Source organism: Polyodon spathula, chromosome 24, assembly GCF_017654505.1.
Source record: "Polyodon spathula isolate WHYD16114869_AA chromosome 24, ASM1765450v1, whole genome shotgun sequence".
NCBI lineage: Eukaryota > Metazoa > Chordata > Actinopteri > Acipenseriformes > Polyodontidae > Polyodon > Polyodon spathula.
In genome coordinates, this window is record NC_054557.1 from 22,390,402 (window position 1) to 22,413,328 (window position 22,927).

At 45.7% G+C, this 22,927-nt stretch overlaps 1 protein-coding gene across 1 annotated transcript in view; it reads left to right on the top strand.

The window, feature by feature from the left end:
* c4b (complement 4B (Chido blood group)) overlaps nucleotides 1-16,772 on the top strand; it is a 43,722-nt gene extending 26,950 nt beyond the window's left edge. Inside the window, exons 26-41 of the mRNA XM_041226884.1 lie at nucleotides 3,420-3,576; nucleotides 3,872-3,976; nucleotides 4,652-4,823; nucleotides 5,146-5,354; nucleotides 6,575-6,736; nucleotides 7,575-7,634; nucleotides 7,808-7,898; nucleotides 8,011-8,176; nucleotides 8,885-8,975; nucleotides 9,939-10,013; nucleotides 10,769-10,871; nucleotides 14,747-14,836; nucleotides 14,930-15,022; nucleotides 15,316-15,399; nucleotides 15,916-16,048; nucleotides 16,486-16,772. Coding sequence (XP_041082818.1) covers nucleotides 3,420-3,576; nucleotides 3,872-3,976; nucleotides 4,652-4,823; nucleotides 5,146-5,354; nucleotides 6,575-6,736; nucleotides 7,575-7,634; nucleotides 7,808-7,898; nucleotides 8,011-8,176; nucleotides 8,885-8,975; nucleotides 9,939-10,013; nucleotides 10,769-10,871; nucleotides 14,747-14,836; nucleotides 14,930-15,022; nucleotides 15,316-15,399; nucleotides 15,916-16,048; nucleotides 16,486-16,627 — 1,933 coding nt within the window. The 3' untranslated portion in view covers nucleotides 16,628-16,772. The remainder of the gene's footprint in view (nucleotides 1-3,419; nucleotides 3,577-3,871; nucleotides 3,977-4,651; nucleotides 4,824-5,145; nucleotides 5,355-6,574; nucleotides 6,737-7,574; nucleotides 7,635-7,807; nucleotides 7,899-8,010; nucleotides 8,177-8,884; nucleotides 8,976-9,938; nucleotides 10,014-10,768; nucleotides 10,872-14,746; nucleotides 14,837-14,929; nucleotides 15,023-15,315; nucleotides 15,400-15,915; nucleotides 16,049-16,485) is intronic.
* The last annotated feature ends 6,155 nt before the right edge of the window (nucleotides 16,773-22,927 follow it).

Below are 22,927 nucleotides of genomic sequence, written 5' to 3' on the forward strand. Positions count from 1 at the left end.
GCTGGGTTTGTGTTATTGCAGGAGACACACATTGAGCAGGAGAATGAGGCGGTCTGGCTGTCAAAGAGCAGAAGAGCTTTTTAAATCAGACCTAGGTGTCAGTGTACAGAAGGTAGAGGAAATTGAACAAGGGCAGCTGTTAAAAGTACAGACACAAATAGTTGGTTTTAACTTTACTTTTATAAATATCTATGCACCTAACACGGGAAGATTAATAACAGTATTTTTCAACATGTTAAACTGAAATAATTGTAAAATGTAGTAATAATGACGTATTAGTGGCTGGGGGTGATTTTAATTACACTCTAAATTTTACTAAGGATAGCGATACTGAAGAACCACAGGCTCATTCCTCCAGAGAGCTGACTGCAGTTTTACAGCCCAGTGACCTGGTTGATTTATGGAGGTGTCTGCACCCTCGTGCCAGACAGTATACCTAGTTCCAGACTGGTAATAATTATACATCTAGAGCACGACTCTCATTCGAGAGTGTTTTTAAAGTGTTTTGGAAAACGTGGCAAAATCAAATGAACAATTATAAAGATTTAAGGCAGTGGTAGGACGTTGGGGGGGGGGAAAACAAATTCGATTTTTTTTGTCAGCAGTACACCCTGGAGGCAACCAAGTCACTGGACAAAGCAGAGAGGGAGATAGAGAAAGAGCTAATACATATAGAAAATAACGAAAATCAATCTAATGAGCAAACCTTCCAAAAAATAAAAGAAAAAAGAAGCGTGCTGGGCGTTCATGGAGCTGAAAGACATGGATGCACCCACTTCTAACTTTTTTGGCCTGGAGAAGAAGAGAATGTGTAGCCAGCAGCTAACGTGTGTGCAGACACCCTGCGGCAGATGATATCATCGAGGCGGCAGTAGAGTTCTACACACAGCTGTTTACAAAAGAACAGTGTGACTCTGGTGACATGGAGACCCTGCTCCATGATCTACCCAGACTGAGTGAGGAGGAGTATAATTGACTGGATAAAGATCTGACCTTTGAGGAACTGACTACTGCCATCACACAGCTCTACACGTGGGAAGGCACCTGGGATAGACGACCTCCCTGCTGAGTTTTTCAAACATTTCTGGCGGTGATCAGGGAGGACTTCTTTCAGGTGCTGAAGGATAGTCTGGAGGGAAAAGAACTGCCTCTCAGCTGCCGCAGGGCAGTGATCACACTGCTGCCCAAGAAAGGAGACCTCTGCCTTTTAAAGAACTGGAGACCTGTTTCACTGTTATGTGTTGATTTCAAAATAATTTCTAAATGTCTCACCAATAGAGTTGAAAATGTTTAAGTATTGTGATATATAAATATCAAAGTTATTGTATCCCAGAAAGATTGACAACCTGTTTTTAGTTGAAGACTTTTTAACTTTGAGTGAAACTTGTAATTTTAATCTGGGATTGGTCTCCCTTGATCAAGAGAACGCTTTTGATAGGGTTGATCACACCTACCTTATAAAAGTCCTGGGAGCCTTTGGGTTTGGTCCATCTTTTATTTTTTATGTCGTCCAGTCTTGTACTTGGTCAGGATTTGCCTGTTTTGTGTCTTTGACCCTGACCAAGTATTCAGCTGGGTACAGTCTCTTTTTAGGGCCTGATAGCACTCTAGTTTGTTCTGTATTTCTAATTCGTCTTTCCAATATGACTTATATGTGTTTTTAAATTGATGTCAGTTTTTGTCATGATTGAGTTTGGGAGTGCTTGGTAGTGTTCTGAAGCTTATAAGTGTTCATTTGGCTCAGTTGAGTAAGCTTAAGTACCAGTTGGCTGAGGGGATTCTGTTCTGGGTGCAGTGTGTCGCTCTGCAGTGCTGAGGGGATTCTGTTCTGGGTGCAGTGTGTCGCTCTGCAGTGCTGAGGGGATTCTGTTCTGGGTGCAGTGTGTCGCTCTGCAGTGCTGAGGGGATTCTGTTCTGGGTGCAGTGTGTCACTCTGCAGTGCTGAGGGGATTCTGTTCTGTGTGTCGCTCTGCAGTGCTGAGGGGTCTGTTCTGGGTGCAGTGCTGCAGTGCTGAGGGGATTCTGTTCTGGGTGCAGTGTGTCGCTCTGCAGTGCTGAGGGGATTCTGTTCTGGGTGCAGTGTGTCGCTCTGCAGTGCTGAGGGGATTCTGTTCTGGGTGCAGTGTGTCTGTTCTGGGTGCTCTGCAGTGCTGAGGGGATTCTGTTCTGGGTGCAGTGTGTCGCTCTGCAGTGCTGAGGGGATTCTGTTCTGGGTGCAGTGTGTCGCTCTGCAGTGCTGAGGGGATTCTGTTCTGGGTGCAGTGTGTCGCTCTGCAGTGCTGAGGGGATTCTGTTCTGGGTGCAGTGTGTCACTCTGCAGTGCTGAGGGGGCTCTGCAGTGCTGAGGGGATTCTGTTCTGGGTGCAGTGTGTCGCTCTGCAGTGCTGAGGGGATTCTGTTCTGGGTGCAGTGTGTCGCTCTGCAGTGCTGAGGGGATTCTGTTCTGGGTGCAGTGTGTCGCTCTGCAGTGCTGAGGGGATTCTGTTCTGGGTGCAGTGTGTCGCTCTGCAGTGCTATGTGCTGGTAGGCACGTGGGTCAGCTTGATTTAGATAGAACCAGTTATTTATTGCTCTCTTTTAAATTTTGAGGAGCAATGGGAACCGGCCCAGTTCAGCCCTGTACACATTGATGGGTACGTTTCTGTGTAGATGTAGAATAGTTTTTTCAATTTCCAGGTGTGATGATTCAGTTGTTCATTTGTCGCATTTTTTGAAATCAGGATTTATGAGTGGTCCCCACACTTCACTGCCATAGAGAAAGCCAAATTTGAATGCTTTTAGAGCCAGGTTAAAACTCCCTGATGCACTGAATTTCAGACCCAGGTAATTGTAACTGGTGCTGTGCTCTAAGGTGTTGTTGCCCAGAGTGAAGCGGTACCTATTTCCCTGGCTTTCTTCTGGAACACCTTAACTCTGGTCTTGTCCAGGTTTACTGTCAGGACCCAGGTCTGACAGTACTGCTCTAGCAGCACCAGGCTCTGCTGCAGCCCCTGTTCTGTGGGTGACAGCAGGACCAGGAGATCTGTGTAGAGCAGGAATTTAACTTCAGTATCATATAGAGTGAGGCCAAGGGCTTCAGACTGTTCCAGGACTGTAGCCAACTCATTTATGTAGATGTTGAACAGTGCTGGGCTCAGACTGCAGCCCTGTCTCACTCCACAACCCTGTGTGAAGAATTCTGTTCTTTTGTTACTAATTTTCACACCTCACTTATTTTCTGAATACATTTACTTTACAATGTCATATACTTTACCCCCTACACCACTTTGGAGATGCTTAAAGAATAGACCTTCCGGCCAAATTGAATCAAATGTTTTTTTTAAATCTATAAAATAGTCATATATTTTCCTTTGTTTGTATGTTTGGTGGATGGGTTTCTCTGTCTCTCTCAGTCTCTCTCTCCTCTCCCTCTCTCTCAGGCTCACAGCGTTCGTGTTGAAAACCCTCTCTCAGGTTCGCTCGTACATAGATGTCCAGAATGAGGAGATTGAAGACCCCGCCTCCTACCTGCTCACACAGCAGCTCCACAACGGAGAATTTCAAGACCCCAAGCCAGTCATCCACAGAGAGATGCAGGTTAAGAACACAACCACACACACACACACAGACGCACACTGAGAAACACACTGAGACACAAACAAAGACATACACTGACACAGTGACACACAGAGAGACACACACATAGACACGTAGGGGCACACTGACACACAAAGACACACAGAGATACAGGTAAAGAACATAACCGTGCACAATGAGACAGGGACACAGAGACACACACTAAGATACATTGACACACAGAGACACACACTAAGATACGCTGAGATACACAGAGACACAGACCCACACTCCCTCTCCCTCTTCTCTCCTGCAGGGTGGTGTTGGTGGAGTGGACAGTAGGATCTCTCTCACTGCGTTTGTCACTATCGCTCTGCATCACTCTCTAGCAGCTCAAACAGGAGAGAAGCTGCAGCGTGTTGTAAGCACTTCAACCCTCCCAGCACTAGGGGGGGCTCTCACAGACCAGGTGTAAGAAAGGTGTAAGAAACATCACCTGTGTTGTATGCGGTATTACATCCACTAGGGGGCAGAGTGTTGCATGGGGGGGAAGACAGGCTAATAATGGTTCCACTCTGATGTTGTTGTTGTTGTTGTTGTTGTTTATAAATACTTGTATGTATCTGGAGAACCGCTTATCCATTGTCATGAAACATGTTATTAACAATATTAACACAAGCCATTGAGAGCCTCAGAGTCTGGGGATTAGGGGTTTCTGTCTATGCGTACATTTCTCCGTCTGTATGCCACTCGTTTTTGCACAATGCTGTACCTGTGTATTGAGAATCGCGTATCAGATTGTGAATACACATTGTGTTGCTGATTCTTCTCTGCTATTCTGTACATGCTGTTGATATATATGTTATGCCCACCAGCTTCTTCATCCCACTGGCTACTCTGATTTTGAGTTTACAGCTGTGGTGATACAGCTGTGGCTGACAGTTGAAGACACTGAGAAAGACTTCTAGTCAAAATGTTTGTCATTGAAGACACTGAGAAAGACTTCTAGTCAAAATGTTTGTCATTGAATGCAGTCAGTCTATTTCGAGTTTTTATTCAGTGTTTCACAGTAATTTGTTTTGTTTTGTCACTTCAGAAAGCTGCTATTGATAAATCCACAGAGTACCTCCAGGACAAAATTATGACATCAGTAAAGAGACCCTACTCCCTGGCCATCTCTGTCTATGCTCTGGCCCTCACCAAGCCAGGCAGCAGCGCTGCACACCAGGCACTCGAAGTGCTCAAGAACCAGGCCATAGAGAGCCAGGGTAAGAGAGGGTCATTCATTTAGCTGTTATATATATATACAGGACTCAAGAAGAGGGAATAGATTTTAAAGAACCTTGGCTAGCACTCGTTTAAAGGGGGCAGTGATAACGCTAATACAATTAATAAGAGGCAGTTCATTTAAAGAGGTAACAATGTAATATAAAATAGTCCTGTAAAATCTGTCTCTCTTCCCCTCTCTCCACCTCTCCCACCTCCCCCTCTCTCTCCTGCTCCCCCTTCTCTCACCCCTTTCCCCTCTCTCTCTCCACCTCTTCCACCTCCCCCCTCTCTCCCTCCCCCTCTCGCCTCTCTCTGATTAAGGTGTGGTGTTCTGGGAGGCTGACTCTGACTTGAGGCTGAAGGGGGAGGACAAGGCGCACAGCGTCCCTCAGGCCCAGGCTATCACCGTGGAGACGACAGCGTATGGGCTGCTGGCCGCGCTGGCCAACAAAGATAAGGAGCTGGCAGAGTCTGTGTACCTCTGGCTGTCAGAGCAGCAGAACTACGGAGGGGGTTTCCGATCCACACAGGTGAGCCAGACCTGGGTTCAAATCACCAACCTGCGCTGCTTTAAACACAGAGAGGGAACACCACTGATCTGTGAGTATCTTCAGCATATCGGTGAGAGAGAGAGGCATAGAGATCAAGGGGCACAGTAAAGAGCTGCTGCTTTCTCTCTTTCTTTCTGCTTTCATTTGTCTTTCTCCCTTAATTTATTCTTTCTGTCCTTCTTTGTTTTCTTTCCTGTGTTCATTCCTTTCTGTCTATTTTTTCTTCCTTTACTTCAGTTCTTTCTATCTTTCTGTCTATCATTCCTTCCTCCCCCTCCCTCTCTCAGTGGTATTGAGTATTTCTCTGTGTGTCATGTGATTCATTCTCTCTGTGGTATTGTGTTTCTCTGTGTGTCATGTGATTGATTTTGTTTCTCTGTGTCATGTGATTGATTCTATCTCAGTGGTATTATTTCTCTGTGTGTCATGTGATTGATTCTCTCTCAGTGGTATTGAGTGTTTCTCTGTGTGTCATGTGATTGATTCTCTCTCTCAGTGGTATTGAGTGTTTCTCTGTGTGTCATGTGATTGATTCTCTCTCTCAGTGGTATTGAGTGTTTCTCTGTGTGTCATGTGATTGATTCTCTCTCTCAGTGGTATTGAGTGTTTCTCTGTGTGTCATGTGATTGATTCTCTCTCTCAGTGGTATTGAGTGTTTCTCTGTGTGTCATGTGATTGATTCTCTCTCAGTGGTATTGAGTGTTTCTCTGTGTGTCATGTGATTGATTCTCTCGCTCAGTGGTATTGAGTGTTTCTCTGTGTGTCATGTGATTGATTCTCTCTCTCAGTGGTATTGAGTGTTTCTCTGTGTGTCATGTGATTGATTCTCTCTCTCAGTGGTATTGAGTGTTTCTCTGTGTGTCATGTGATTGATTCTCTCTCTCAGTGGTATTGAGTGTTTCTCTGTGTGTCATGTGATTGATTCTCTCTCAGTGGTATTGAGTGTTTCTCTGTGTGTCATGTGATTGATTCTCTCTCAGTGGTATTGAGTGTTTCTCTGTGTGTCATGTGATTGATTCTCTCTCTCAGTGGTATTGAGTGTTTCTCTGTGTGTCATGTGATTGATTCTCTCTCAGTGGTATTGAGTGTTTCTCTGTGTGTCATGTGATTGATTCTCTCTCTCAGTGGTATTGAGTGTTTCTCTGTGTCATGTGATTGATTCTCTCTCTCAGTGGTATTGAGTGTTTCTCTGTGTGCAGGACACTGTGGTGGCTCTGGAGGCTCTGTCTGAGTTTGAGATCCTGAAGAAACCAGAGACCCCCCCACCAAAACTGGAGATCAAACTGAGCTCCCCAGGGAAGAATCTAAACCAGAGAGTCAGCCTGGAAACCAACGTCATTGGAGTGGAGGAGGACCTGAGGGTGAGGAGAGTAGAGGAGAGGGGAGGAGGGGAGGGGACCTGAGGGTGAGGAGCGGGGAGGGGCAGGGACCTGAGGGTGAGGAGAGGAGAGGAGACTAGAGCGGAGGAGCGGAGGGGACCTGAGGGTGAGGAGAGGAGAGGAGCGGAGGAGGGGCAGGGACCTGAGGGTGAGGAGAGGAGAGGAGACTAGAGCGGAGGAGGGGACCTGAGGGTGAGGAGCGGGGAGGGGCAGGGACCTGAGGGTGAGGAGAGGAGAGGAGAGGAGAGGGGAGGAGAGGACCTGAGGGTGAGGAGCTGGGAGGGGAGGAGAGGAGAGGAGACTAGAGTAGAGGAGCAGAGGGGACCTGAGGGTGAGGAGAGGAGAGGAGACTAGAGCGAAGGAGCGGAGGGGACCTGAGGGTGAGGAGAGGAGACTAGAGCGGAGGAGCGGAGGGGACCTGAGGGTGAGGAGAAGAGAGGAGGGGAGGGGACCTGAGGGAGAGGAGAGGAGAGGAGAGGAGGGGAGGAGACCTGCAGGAGAGGAGAGGAGAGGAGAGGAGCGGGGAGGAAGGGAGATGTCCTGATGGTGAGGAGAGGAGAGAGGGGAGGATAGTATGGGAGGAGAGGGGAGAGGAGATTAGAGGAGGGGAGAGACTGTACATGTAATAGCCTAAAATAACACAGTTGCTAACTTCACAAATAGGAGTGCGCACACACACATATACTCAATCACATTCACACACACACTCACACACACGGGACGAGGGGGAGGAGAGGAGAGGAGCAAGGGGTCTGAGCGGGACAGATCAGATGTGATGTAAACACTATGCAGTTTTTATCTCTTCCTGTCTCATGTCCAGCGGTTTGTAGGGAGCAAGATCAACATCGATGTGGGCGGAAGTGGCAAGGGCAGTCTCACAGTGAGTACTGAACAGAGAGGCCAGGAGCTTCATCACAGAGCGTGTATCTGTGTGTGTGTTTGTGTGCTGATTTTTATTGTGTATGGTATGTAGTGATTTGTGTTTGTCAAAACACGTTGACCCGTGTTGCATGTTGACCCATGTTGCATGTTGACCCGTGTTGCACGTTGCAGGTTCTGAAGATTTACAACTCCATGGAGCCCAAGACGAGCTGCAATGACCTGAAGATCGAGGTCACCGTTACAGGGAAAGTGAAATATACATGTAAGAGAATGAATCACTCGGGGCAGTGAACCACCACTTCTTTCTTTCTGTCCTCTCAACTCCATGTATTAGTTCCTAAGCTGATGTGGTTGCTGTGTGTATGTGCCCCCAGCTATCGTTCTTGATTACTATGACTATGAGGATGGAGAGAACCCCCCCCAGTCCGATCAGGCCATGTCAGAGCTGGACTGGTTTGATGCACGGAGCCGCAGGAAGAGGGACGCCACAGGCCACAAGTCCAGCAAGAAGAGCGTGGTCAACTACCAAGTGTGCATCTGGTGAGCTATCACAACCACTGAGCCACTCACACACTATCATCCACACTGCAGCCCAGCACACTCTAACCACTGAGCCACTCAAGCACACTGCCTTCTGCACAGGAGTCCATCACTTTGACCACCCACTGAGCTATTCAAACTCAGTTTGTTTGTCATTCCCCTGTCCTCTCTCTCTCTCTCTGTCTTTGTGACAGGCTGGTGAGTGGATAGAGGCCCAGAGACAGACTGCAGTTCAAAAAATAATACTTTTATTACAAATAAACACAAAATAAAAGTGCTCAAGGGTGAAAACAAAGATATTAAACACCAATAGAAAGGCACAGAACAAGACTTACAAAAATAAAGGTCAGCAAACAGCAAACAGCAAACAGCAAACAGCAAACAGCAAACAGCAAACAGCAAACAGCAAACAGCAAACAGCAAACAGCAAACAGCAAACAGCAAACAGCAAACAGCAAACAGCAAACAGCAAACAGCAGCTTGCTTCCTCAGCTCTCTCCTCTCCCTAATGGGAAGCTGAGGCCTCCTTTTATGTCAGGTGGCTGAGTGCTGATTGATCGTTAATTACTCCAATCAACCCCAGCCACCTGAACACAATAAACCCAGGCAGGTAGGGGAATTTAACCCCATCCCTGCCAATTTATAAAGGGCAGAGCTCTGCTCTGCCACACTCTTTCTCTGCCCTCATTCTCTGTTGTTTTATTTCAGGCACAGTTCTGCAGCTAATCTCTCTGGGATGGCGATCGCTGATATCACTATGCTGAGCGGGTTTGAAGCCGACACAGAGGATCTAGACAAGGTACAAAACACAGACACACAGTGAGACACAGACAGAGCTAGAGAGACACACACAGTGAGACACAGACTCAGAGATAGAGAGAGACACACACAGACATAGTGAGACAGACACAAAGAAAGAGAGAGACACACACAGACACACAATGAGACACAGACACAGAGATAGAGAGAGATACACACAGTAAGACACAGAGATAGAGAGACATAGACACAGGGATATAGAGAGACACACACAGACACATATAGAGAGAGACACACACAGACAGACACACACACAAAAACACAGACACACATGATGGACACAGACCACAGTGACTATCTCTACTATACTGTGACTATCTTACTCTGTGTGTGTCTGTCTCTCTATCTCATAAAGACATCCACACGTGATATGAGTGTCTCACACAGACACAGAGTAGAGAGTCACACAGACGCTGTGGAGACACATTGACACAGTCTTTACCTCTGTGACTGTGTCTCCACTCACTGTGAGACAGACTAACAGGGACAGAGAGAGAGAGAGAGAGAGGAGGAGACCTGGAGAGAGAGAGAGAGAGAGAGAGAGAGAGATTCTCCTCGCTCCTCCAGCATCCAGCTCTGACACATAGACACTGTGTCTATACAGAGACGCAACACCGACAGTTAAACACAGACATAGAGAGACACACACAGACACATATAGAGAGAGACACACACAGACAGACACACTGAAACACAGACACACAGTGAGAGATACAGGGACACACTCACACACACATTCAGACACACAGCCACACGTCAACAGTTTGCTTTATTAGAAAGGTTTTTTATATTAATTCCTGTAATGTAAAGCCACCTTCTATATTAAGACCACTTGCTGTTTTAAAATATAACCATATTTTAACACACAGCTTCACATTTCTATATCAATATGTCTTTACATTCCGCTGTCTGAACCTGTCTACTGCTTGTTTGTGTTGCTCAGTTGAAGGGTTTGGCCGATCAGTACATCAACCACTACGAAAGCACTGAGGGGAGACTACTGCTCTACTTCGATGGGGTGAGTCAAAATATGCACATCCACTAGGGGGCAGTGTTGCAGGAGGGCAGGTAAACAGTAACTCGGGTGTAACTGTGAAGTATAAACTAGCACAGTTAAACATGGTAAAGTATAGGGAGTGTTTGTAAAACACAGAGACGTATGGTAAAGTATATAAAAAAAAAACAAATGGCAAACTAACCCTTATAAAAGTTTCTCTGAGTAAAAGCACAGCAAACTGTGAAGCACTGTGAAGCCCAGAGAGGTTTTGATAAAGCATATTTAAAAAGCATGGTAAAAACTGGGGAAAACATGGGGAAATTGTCTGAAACAGAAATGAAATATAAAGTGAGTCTGAACAACACGAATAATGAAAAAAGAAACAGTTCCAGGACCTGCCAGAAGAGGTCACTGTCGTGCTGATAAAAAAAACGCACCCTGTCCTGTTTTACAAGGAGAGATTCAATAGAAGAGAGCTGTCTGAGGAAGGGAAATAATGAATGCATCTATTTATTATTATTATTATTATTATTATTATTATTATTATTATTATTATTATTATTATTATTAAAAAGCATGCAATGTGGGAAATATGGCAAATAAAACAAATTTCAACTGCACATATAAGACTGTAATTACTTCAGGTGGCTTTATTATGCGTAATTGGCCACACATCATTCTGCGTATTGTTATTCTTATTGTTTGTAACTCTACCATTGCTACGGCTGTAGTATTATCAGTGTCATTATTACCACAGTGTGTGTTTCTGTGTTTAGATTCCTCCAGAGCAGGAATGCATTGAATTTGGAGCCAAACAGATCATTCCTATTGGACTGGTCCAGCCGGCCACTGCCACTTTGTATGACTACTATGAACCAGGTACACAACATGACATACAACATGCAACACACAGCGTACAACACACAGCATACAACATGCAACACACAGCATACAACATGCAACACATTCCCTTTCACTGCCACTGTAAATACAGTGCCTATAGGAAGTATTCACCCCCTTGGACATTTTCACAGTTTGTTGTGTTACAACCTCAAATTTTGATGCATTTAAATTGGATTTTTTTCCTTTGATTTACACAACCTACTTATTATAAACTATCACATTACAGAATATCATAATACAGATAAGAGCAGATATGAAAGTACAATAAAATCAATTCAGTAAGAGCAAAATAAAGCATACAGTAACTTATAAATAAGAGCGAATTCGACTAAGTGCAGTTAAACCTTATAGTGACTATTTACTTATATGAGTAAAGTCAGTAAGAGCACATAGTCAGTACGATAAATGGATGAGGATGATTTCAAATAAGAACAATTACAGATATCTATGAGAGTAAAATCAAATACAAGACACAGGAAGTGGTTATAGTTGGGAGCAGTAGTTGAATGCGGCAGGGTATGGAGCAGTTCAGTGCCAGTACAGGCTGGATGCAAGCACTGGTACAAGTGGGTGATATATGGTCCAGTCTGGTCGAGAGTTGTGATGATTATAGATGTTGTCTGAACAGGTGTGTCTTGAGGAGGCGCTGGAAGGTGGTCAGGGACTGAGCAGTCCTGATATCTGTGGGTAGGTCATTCCACCACTGAGGGGCAAGGGTGGAGAAAGAGCGGACTCTGGAGACTGGGGACCGGAGGGGGGTATGGTTAGTCTGCCGGGGGAGGAGGAGCGGAGGGGTCAGGAGGAGGGAAAAATGATAGTCTGGAGATAGGAGGGAGCAGAAAGGTCAAGACAGCAATAGGCGAGTACAAGAGTTTTGAATTGGATGCGAGCGGCGATAGGGAGCCGGTGCAGAGAGCAGAGCAGCAGTGTGGTGTGGGAGAAACGAGGAACTGAAAAGACAAGGTGAGCAGAGTTTTGGATCAGCTGGAGTGGACAGGTAGCACAGGTAGCAACTAGAGATAGAAAGATCAGCTGTGGGGGAGGAAAAGGGGGAAGAAAAGGAGGTCTGATTTTGAGAGATTGAGTTTGAGATGATACAAGCGCATCCAGGAGGAGATGGGTTTGAGTTTGAGAAGATGCGAATGCATCCAGGAGGAGATAGAGTTGTGGAGTGTGCTGGGCGAAAACCAGATTGGAGGCGGTGAAGCAGAGAATGTGTTGACAGGATAGCAGAGAGCTGACTATGTACCTCTCGCTTGAGGGTTTTACAGAGGAACGGGAGGAGGGAGACAGGATGGTAGTTCTGGATAGATGAGGGATCCAAGGACATTTTTTTTTTTAGGATGGGGGTGATGCAGGCTTGTTTGAAGGGAAACAGCCAGAGAGCAAAGAGGTGTTGCGGAGAAGAAATAAAAGGATGTAGGGCAGGGGCAGCAGCCTGGAAGAGGTGAGTGGGTAGGGGGTCCAGAATACAGGTGATGGGTTTATGGCTCTAGAGCAGTGAGCACAGATCAGAGTCAGAGGGGCGAGACGGAGGAGTAGAATAGCAGGGGTTGCAGAGGGTGTGGGGAGGCATGGGTGAGGAGGGGGGCGAGGTAGTGAAGAGTTTGTAGATGTCTGCTATTTTGGAGGGGAAGAAGGAGGCAAAGTCATCAGCCAAGATGGAGGAGGGTGGAAAAGGGGTGGCTAAGGAGAGAGGAGAAGGTAGAGAAAGAGGTTTACGGGGATTGTTAGTGGAAGACTGAATGACAGGAGATCCAAGGCAGCAGAGAGATTGGTTTTCTTCCATTTCTTTTTAGCAGTGTGCAGTTTGGTACAAGCCAAGTGGAGTATGGAGGAGAGCCAGGGCTGGGGTGAGGAGAGGCTGGCAGGTCGAGGGCTGAGGGGGCAAAGGGAGTCGAGGGAGGAGAAGAGAGTGGAGGTAGTTGAGTCTACTGAAAGTTGGGAGGAGTCGATAGAAGGCAGGTGCGAGAGGGCAGCAGAGGAGAAGACGGGGAGAGGGAACAGAGGTGTCGACAGAAGGTAACAGAGGGTTGGCGGAGCAGGAAGAGAAGGGAGCGACAAAGAGAAGATGATAAAGTAGTGGTCAGAGATGTTGATAGGACTGATTAGAGGACGGGGGCAAGCACTCCCTGATGAAGACAAGTTCCAGTTGACGGCCCGCTGAGTGAGTAGGGGGGGGGTGTTGAGGAGAGACAGGAGAAGCAGTGGAGAAGGGGGAGAAATCCAGCAGATGGATATGGTTGGAGAGGTGGATGTTGAAGTCACCTTGTAGAACAACAGGGATAGAGGGAGGACAGGAGGAAGTCAAGCTCATCAAGAAAGTGAGTAAGGGGTCCAGAAGGGCGATAGAGAACAATGAGGAGTCGGCAACAAGGGGAGGTGATTTCAACAGTGTGAATCTCAAAGGTGCTAACAGAGAGAGAGGAGAGAGCAGGGGAGACAGAAAAGAGCAGGGAGGGAGAGAACAAAAGTCCTGTTCCCCCACCCTGTCCAAAGGGGTACCAGAGAGAGTGCGGGGGGGGGGGCTTGAGATGAGGTTAGAGGAGTTATATTTGTGGCAGGAGGGAGGAGAGGACAGGAACCAGGGGAGAGGATTACGGCAATATTAAAGATAGTCACGGTAGGGTGCAGAAGAGGAAAGGAAGTAGAAATGACTATGAGAAAGGGTGGTGCCAAGAGGTGCAAGACAGGAGGAGCGAGAGCATTAAATAACAGAGAAGAGAAAAAGAAGGAAGTGTATACAAACCTGGTTTGGAGTTGGAGCTTTTCTATATTAAATGACATGCACACAGGCAATAGAAATGTCCATTATAAATACCATATGGGAGATACTGGAATTGAAGAAGGAATCTATGAAAAAAGGTCTAGGAGTTTATGTTGACTAAGAAATGTCTTAGTCTAGACAATGTGGGGAAGCTATACAAAAAAGGCCAACAAGATGCTCAGATATATTGTGAAAAGTGTTAAATTTAAATCAAGGGAAGTAATGTTAAAACTTTACAATGCATTAGTAAGACCTCATCGCTGCAAAAAGGATATTGCTGCTCTAGAAAGAGTGCAAGGAAGAGCAACCAGAATTATTCCTGGTTTAAGGCATGTCATGCAGACAAGCTAAAATAATTGAATCTATTCAGTCTTGAACAAAGAAGACTACACAGCAATCTGATTCAAGCATTCAAAATTCTAAAAGGTATTGACAATGTCGACTCAAGGGACTTTTTTGACCTGAAAAAAAAAAAACAAGGACCAGGGGTCACAAATGGAGATTAGACAAGGGGCATTCAGAACAGAAAATAGGAGGCACTTTTTTACACAGAGAATTGTGAGGGTCTGGAACCAACTCCCCAGTAATGTTGTTAAAGCTGACACCCTGGAATCCTTCAAGATTCTGGGATAAATAAGATACTAACAACCAACCAAACAAGCAAGATGGGTCGAATGGCCTCCTTGTTTGTAAACTTTCTTATGTTCTTGTGTGTTGGTGTGATGTGTGTGTGTGTGTGTGGGTGTGTGTGTGTGTGTGTGTGTGTGCTGGTCTGGGTGTTGGGGTGTGTGTGTGTGTGCAGATGTGGGTGTTTGTGTGTGTGTGTGTGTGTTTGTCAAAAAAAAAAATAGTATTTCAAAAAAATAATAAAAATGGAGTTTTGTCTGACTGGAGTTAGAAATAGCAAATAAAAATATAGTGAGTGTCAATGAGAAGTCCCCACAAGTATAGGAATACAAATGTGTTTGTGTGCTGGTCTGTGTGTGTGTGTGTGTGTGTGTGTGTTTGTGAGTGTGTGAGTGTGTGTGTGGGTGTGTGTTTCTATCTGTGTGTCACGTATCATGTGTTTGCATGTCTCGTTCAGACAGGAAGTGCACCACGTTCTACAACGCTCCCGGCCGCGGATCCTTTGTGTCGACGCTGTGTTCCGGTGAGGTGTGCCAGTGCGCAGAGAGTGAGTGCCTCTTTACTGACACAGCCCAGGATAAGAAACAGTCTCATTTTTCTTCCAGTGCTTTCAAACCTGACCGTGTCTCTTCTCCCCCAGAGCCCTGTCACAAGCAGCAGGAGACCTACAGCAAGACGCTCACGAAAGACCTGCGAATGAGTCATGCCTGCTTTGATCCAATAGTGCATTACGGTGAGTGTGACTGAGCTGAGCAGTGTGGGATCTCACTCTCCGGTCTCACCTCCTGACTCACTCTCTTGTCTCATACCTTTCTGTCTCACCTCCTGACTTACTCTCCTCTATCACAGCCTCCTATCTCACCTCTGGACTCACTCTCCTGTCTCTCACTGTCCTGTCTCACACCCTCCTTTCTCACCCTCCTGACTCACCCTCCTGTCTCACACCCTCCTGACTCACTCTCCTGTCCCACACCCTCCTGACTCACTCTCCTGTCTCACCTCCTGACTCACTCTTTGTCTCTCTAGGCTACACAGTCGAGGTCATCAGCATTGTAGAACAGAACAACTTCCAGGTGTACAAGTGCACAATCACCAGGACCCTCCAATACAGTGAGTGCACTCCCTCCCCCCGCTCCATTGTATTGTTTTCATTGTGCTGTTGTTTTGTTATCATATTTTTGAGTTGTGCCAATTTATTTGATTTGCATAGTGTTGTTAATGTCTTGTTGTGTCATGTTGTTAGTCTGTTGTATTGCTAGTGTCACTGTTGTATAGTTGTTATATTATATGCCGTTGTGTGTTTGCATGTCTTTTCTGTTGTGTTTTTTTTTTTGTCATTGCATTATTGTTGTGTCACTATTTTGTGTCACTGCATTGTTACCCTTATAAAAGTTTCCCACAGTAAAAGCATAGCAAAGTGTAATGAAGCACAGTGAAAACATGGTAAAGCATAGGAAAGCAGTGTAAAGAACAGTGAGGTAGGTTAAACAGATTATTAAACGTGGTAAACCAGGGCAGATTATGGTTACTACATGGTATTACCATGGAAAAAGCAGGCAAAAGTGCAAAAATACCATGTAAACTTGTATAAGGGTATCTCACTGCATCGCTGTGTGTGTATTTCAGACAAGGATGAGCTTGTGGCTCCCGGTTCCATCCGGTTCTTCCTGAAGCGACGGCAGTGCAAAGGCAGCCTGAGTCTGGGCCATCAGTACCTCATCATGGGCAACGACGGCAAGACAACCGACCAGCAGGGACAGTGAGTGTCTGTCTGACTGTGTGTGTGTGCGTGTCTTTGTGTGTCTGTGTGTGTGTGTGTGTGTGTGTGTGTGTGTGTGTGTGTGTGTGTGTGTGTGCGTGCGTGTCTGTGTGTCTGACTGTGCGTGTGCGTGTCTGTGTGTCTGACTGTGTGTGTGTGTGTATGTACGTGTCTCTCTGTGTGTCTGACATTCTGTGTGTGCGTGTCTTTGGGTGTCTGACTGTCTGTGTATGTGTGTCTCTCTGTGTGTCTGACTGTCTGTGTGTGCATGTCTCTCTGTGTGTCTGACATTCTGTGTGTGCGTGTCTCTCTGTGTGTCTGACTGTGTGCGTGTCTCTGTGTGTCTGACTGTCTGTGTGTGCGTGATTCTCTATGCGTCTGACTGTCTGTGTGCGTAGGTCTGTTTCCAGTGTTTCTCTCCCCTTCCCTCCTCACAGTATTCAGTATCTGTTGGACTCCAGCACCTGGATTGAAGAGATGCCGAATGAGGACAAATGCAAAGGCATTGCCTACAGGAGATACTGCAAGGGCCTGACTGACTTCCTGGATGAATACGAGAGCAGCGGCTGCACTGTCTAATCAGCGCTCAACCCGCTGGACAGCACTCAGGCCATTAGAAAGGGTTAGCAGCACTGGCTGTCTGTAGAGGCCAATCTAATCAATCAACATTGATTAATAATATATCTTTACTCACCATGTGTGCACCAATAAAATGTCCATTCCATTCTCTATGTATGTTATTCACATATGAGGAATTAAAACAGCAAACAAGAAAGGATATGTTCTACAAACAAGATGTGAGACAGGGGAGCTCAAACCTGTTGAGATTGCTCAGTATTTAATAGATCCGTGATATGAGAGACAGGGAGGACTCGATATATTAACTGATACAGTAAGTAAGGCATGGTTGACTGGACATATTAACTGAGAAGAGACAGGGTCAGCTGGACATATTAACTGATGTAAGAGACAGGGTCAGCTGGACATATTAACTGATGTAAGAGACAGGGTCAGCTGGACATATTAACTGATGTAAGAGACAGGGTCAGCTGGACATATTAACTGATGTAAGAGACAGGGTCAGCTGGACATATTAACTGTAATAGACTTTTCTGTTCTGGAAGTTGCACTGCTGCTTCAGCAGGTCAGTAATATGTCAAAGGACCTTTGGGGGGGGTGGCCTTAGTGAAGTGACAGAGAGGAAATCATTGACCAGCTTACTGTTTGTAATGGTTTATGTAGTTATAGTGTTATATAGACACCATGCTGGGTAGCTGCTGTAGTTCTGTACAGTGTTATAGTGTTATATAGACACCATGCTGGGTAGCTGCTGTAGTTCTGTACAGTGTTATAGTGTTATATAGACACCATGCTGGGTAGCTGCTGTAGTTCTGTACAGTGTTATAGTGTTATATAGACACCATGCTGGGTAGCTGCTGTAGTTCTGTACAGTGTTATAGTGTTATATAGACACCATGCTGGGTAGCTGCTGTAGTTCTGTACAGTGTTATAGTGTTATATAGACACCATGCTGGGTAGCTGCTGTAGTTCTGTACAGTGTTATAGTGTTATATAGACACCATGCTGGGTAGCTGCTGTAGTTCTGTACAGTGTTATAGTGTTATATAGACACCATGCTGGGTAGCTGCTGTAGTTCTGTACAGTGTTATAGTGTTATATAGACACCATGCTGGGTAGCTGCTGTAGTTCTGTACAGTGTTATAGTGTTATATAGACACCATGCTGGGTAGCTGCTGTAGTTCTGTACAGTGTTATAGTGTTATATAGACACCATGCTGGGTAGCTGCTGTAGTTCTGTACAGTGTTATAGTGTTATATAGACACCATGCTGGGTAGCTGCTGTAGTTCTGTACAGTGTTATAGTGTTATATAGACACCATGCTGGGTAGCTGCTGTAGTTCTGTACAGTGTTATAGTGTTATATAGACACCATGCTGGGTAGCTGCTGTAGTTCTGTACAGTGTTATATAGACACCATGCTGGGTAGCTGCTGTAGTTCTGTACAGTGTTATAGTGTTATATAGACACCATGCTGGGTAGCTGCTGTAGTTCTATACAGTGTTATAGTGTTATATAGACACCATGCTGGGTAGCTGCTGTAGTTCTGTACAGTGTTATAGTGTTATATAGACACCATGCTGGGTAGCTGCTGTAGTTCTGTACAGTGTTATAGTGTTATATAGACACCATGCTGGGTAGCTGCTGTAGTTCTGTACAGTGTTATAGTGTTATATAGACACCATGCTGGGTAGCTGCTGTAGTTCTGTACAGTGTTATAGTGTTATATAGACACCATGCTGGGTAGCTGCTGTAGTTCTGTACAGTGTTATAGTGTTATATAGACACCATGTACAGCGGGTAGCTGCTGTAGTTCTTCACAGGGTTTATAGTCTGTGCTCAGGATTACTAGGGCTGGTGTGTCATTGGAACAGCGTTATAGTGTTATATATGATGCAAAGTCCAACCCTCCTTCCCCTTGGTTACAACTTATTGTTTTTTTTCTGGTCTTGTTAGAAACATCTGGTGTTGTTCTGTAACGCTCTCACCTTCAGTTCAGTTTAAATCTGTACTCAATCAATTCAGCTCGCTAGGTCGAGCGCGAAGTGGCACACCTGTGGGCACTCACAATGCCATGTGCTTCTGCAGTGAAGCAGGGCACTCGCGATGCCATGTGCTTCTGCAGTGAAGCAGGGCACTCGCGATGCCATGTGCTTCTGCAGTGAAGCAGGGCACTCGCGATGCCATGTGCTTCTGCAGTGAAGCAGGGCACTCGCGATGCCATGTGCTTCTGCAGTGAAGCAGGGCACTCGCGATGCCATGTGCTTCTGCAGTGAAGCAGGGCACTCACAATGCCATGTGCTTCTGCAGTGAAGCAGGGCACTCGCGATGCCATGTGCTTCTGCAGTGAAGCAGGGCACTCGCGATGCCATGTGCTTCTGCAGTGAAGCAGGGCACTCGCGATGCCATGTGCTTCTGCAGTGAAGCAGGGCACTCGCGATGCCATGTGCTTCTGCAGTGAAGCAGGGCACTCGCGATGCCATGTGCTTCTGCAGTGAAGCAGGGCACTCACAATGCCATGTGCTTCTGCAGTGAAGCAGGGCACTCACAATGCCATGTGCTTCTGCAGTGGAGCAGGGCACTCACGATGCCATGTGCTTCTGCAGTGGAGCAGGGCACTCACGATGCCATGTGCTTCTGCAATGGACCAGACAACATTTGTGTAGATCAGTGGTGCACAACTCGGTCCCGGAGGGCTGGTGTCCTTGCAGGTTTTTATTCCAGCTGCACTCAAAAGTACTTTATTGAACCTTTTTAGAAGCTCAATTGGTCCAATTAACTAATTTAGGGTATGGTTAGAACAAAAACCAGGAGGGACACTGGCCCTCCATGACCTGAGTTGTGCACCAGTGGTGTAGATCAATCTCTATGCCCCTGCTGAAAGAAGCCCCCTTTCTCTTAGGGGGGTGAGAGAGGGAGCAGTTCAGTCTCCATGCCTTAGCCAGAACCCAGGCCTCCAGAAAATAGTGAAGGGCTAATTAGTGAATTAACATTCAACCTCACATGCCATTAGCCTCCATTAAAGCCTTGGTTAGCTGTCCTTACCAGTTAGATTATTATATGTTATCTGTGGAGATGCAGGGGTTAAGTCTGCAGTGCTGAGGGTGTGTGAGTGGGCAGCTCTTTCTAGGATAGCTGACATGCTTGGCTGATTGAATCACATTCATAGAGGCAGGGAATGGAAAAAGCTGTAATTATTTATAAAAGTTATAAACCAGCATCTCTGTCAGAGTGATGAACGAGGCTGAGGAAATGCAGCCGGCTGTTTTACAGCACAGAATGGGACTGGGAGCAGTTCAGTCCAGACGGGTTTTAGGAGGGCAGCAGAGCCCTGCATTACAGGGACTGGAGCTGACAGAATACATGAATACATCTAATAGAAAAAGACTTTTAATGTCTCTACACACTCTCTCGTGCTCCCCTCTGACCTCCTTCCCCCTTCCACTCCTCACTGTCTCCCCATCTCTCTCCCCCTATTCCTCTCCCCCTCTCTTCTGTGCCCATCTCCCATCTGCCTCTCTCCCCCTCTCTCCTCCCTTCTCCTTTTTTCTTTCAACCCCCCTCTCTTCTCGCTCTTTCTCTCTCTCCCTATCTGTGTCATATTGGACATGTGTTCATCTCCACATGAAGCTTATTCATTGTTGGTAACTGGATTGAATTTATTACTTTCTCAGTGTAAATTCAATGACACATTTCAACTAAAAGTATTTTTCAATGTGAAAGTAGTCAGAACATTTGCCATTGAGTTTATTAAGTTTATTTTTCAATGAAGACAGTGGTGCACAACTCAGGCCATGGAGGGCCGGTGTCCCTCATGGTTTTGGTTCAACCATAGCCTAAATTAGTTAATTGGACCAATTAAGCTTCTAATAAGGCCCAATAAAGTGTTTTCGGGTACAGCTGGAATAAACACCTGCAGAGACACCGGCCCTCCAGGGCCGAGTTGTGCACCAGTGAATGAAGTCACTGAGAAAGAGGGAGTGTATTTAGGGTAACACTACAGCTTAGTTTATATAAGATACACCCTGCAAACCACAGATTTGTTTATATATTAGTGTTATTATCCAGTGAAAGATGCAGAGAGATAACCTCAAAGCTCATCCCATGCCTGCTCACCGTTCGTGTCGATCTTAGTCATTTAGTTCTGTCTCTCACAGAATTCAGATTTTCACTTTCCCAAGGACAGCACGTCTAATCTGTTCCACATGCGATGGCAGGACGTGGGTCGGTGCGGATCTCATAATTGCACTGGCAAAATAATCCACAGATTAAACACACTCAGTTCTCAGCTCTCTCAATTCTTTCATCTTTTTCTCTTTCTTCTCCCATTTCCCACTAGCCCCTCTTATCGCCTTCCATTTCCACTCTTACCTTTCCTTCTCTTCTCCTTCCCTTTCTCTCCTCATCCCTGCCCCTCTCCCCCTCTCTGTCCATATCCCCTATTTTCTTCCCCTCCCATCCCTCTTCCAAACCTACTTTCCCTGTCCCTCCCACCTGCCTCTCTTCTCTCCCAACACTTCCGCGTCTCCCTCTATCTTTCTTTCCACTATGACCCTTTCTCCTTCCATTTTTTCCCCACCTTACTCTCTAACCCTCTCTCCCCTCTTCTTTTCCCTCCCCTCTCCCTCACTCCCCTCTCTCTCTGCCCCCTCACCTTACACCCTACTCCTCTCCGCTCTCCTCAGCTGTTTCCTCTCCGTTCCCAGCTGTTGATTTTATGACTCTTCAGATAGGGGGGAGTGAACAGCGACCTTTGATCCCAGTGAGCCAGTGAATCACAGCCCCTCATAAAGATCTGAGGCTCTCGGGGAACCCCAGAGTGAAGGGAAGGGAAGTAATACAGCTGGTGTGGAATGAGAGAGAGAGAGAGAGAGAGAGAGACTAGAAAAAGGAGAAGAGAGACAAACAAGGCTCACAGCTTCTGGAGTGAGAATTACATTTTCTTGTTTTTAACTCACAAGCAGTGACATAATCATTTCCATCCCCCTCCCTCCTTCCTCTTTCTCCAATTCAAGAACATATTATACGGTTCCAAACTGCTTCGAAAATAATAATATAACAAAAATGTGGGAATTCAATTTGGGAGATCCCCAGGGACAGTTTAAGATTCAAAATACAGATTTTATTTTCACAATGCGACATATCTGCTGATTTTTTTCATTTTTTTTTTTTTTTTATCATTTCAAGGAAATAACCTAAAAACAGCCACAAAATTGAAGACACAGGATAAAGACCACATCACTGAGGAATGTGGTTCTAGTGCCTTAAACTAGCAGACAAGCGTTTCAGCTAGTGCCTTCATCAGTGTTACTGAAACTAGAAGAAACTGAGTGAAGCAGACAAGCGTTTCAGCTAGTGCCTTCATCAGTTTTGTTCGATTTCTAATCTAGTGTGCTGGAACTAGAATTACAGCAGCTACCCAGCATGGTGTCTATAAAGTTGTAAGCTAGTGCGTTGGCATCACCTGCTGTCAGTTGGAGTAAACACGCACTGGTACTTCCAGAGTTTTGTTTTCCATTCCAGGCTGCGGTTGTGTCCGATCCCTTTGCTTCTGTTTATCTAATTACCTGAGCCCAGAGGGAATTCTGCTCCTGTTGAAAAGGACAGGATGAAAGCAGCTGAAGGAGTTGAAGGACAGACGCGGCTCATTCCAACACAGAGCGCTGGAGCGGAGTGCAAAATAATAACAAAAACTACCGAAAAAGAACCAGCGCTGAAAACATAAGGGTGACATTTTGAAAACCCCTTTTCCCTCTTATTACAATTATCTGTAATAGAATAAAACCCACTACAGTAACTGAAATACTAAAACAAATACAAAAACAACTCTCATCTCATTAAGAGGGTGCAGCTAATATTACAATAACTGAGCAATATTACAATTCCTGGGGCTGAGCAAATCACTTCCGCGTTGCCTAGGCAATGAACCCAAACTTTAACAGTATTAATCCCAGGCCACCATGTTCTTAGTGCCCAATGCTTGGGGTCCCATTTGGAATTCTCTTAGTTTTTTAAATTATAGATGAGGTGTTTACTTTTTCTTTTACAAGGAAGCATGTTATTTTTTTTTATAGGCTACTAAACACACAAAACTTTGGCGCCACACTGGGTTCAGAAACTTCAATGAAAAATACACGCCGTGGGCTCCTTTATAAATGTGTCTATCGGTAAAAGCACAGCAAAGTGTGATAAAGCACAGTGATAGCATGGTAAAGCACAGCAAAGTGTGATAAAGCACAGTGATAGCATGGTAAAGCACAGTGAATGCATAGTAAAGCACAGCAAAGTGTAATAAAGCAC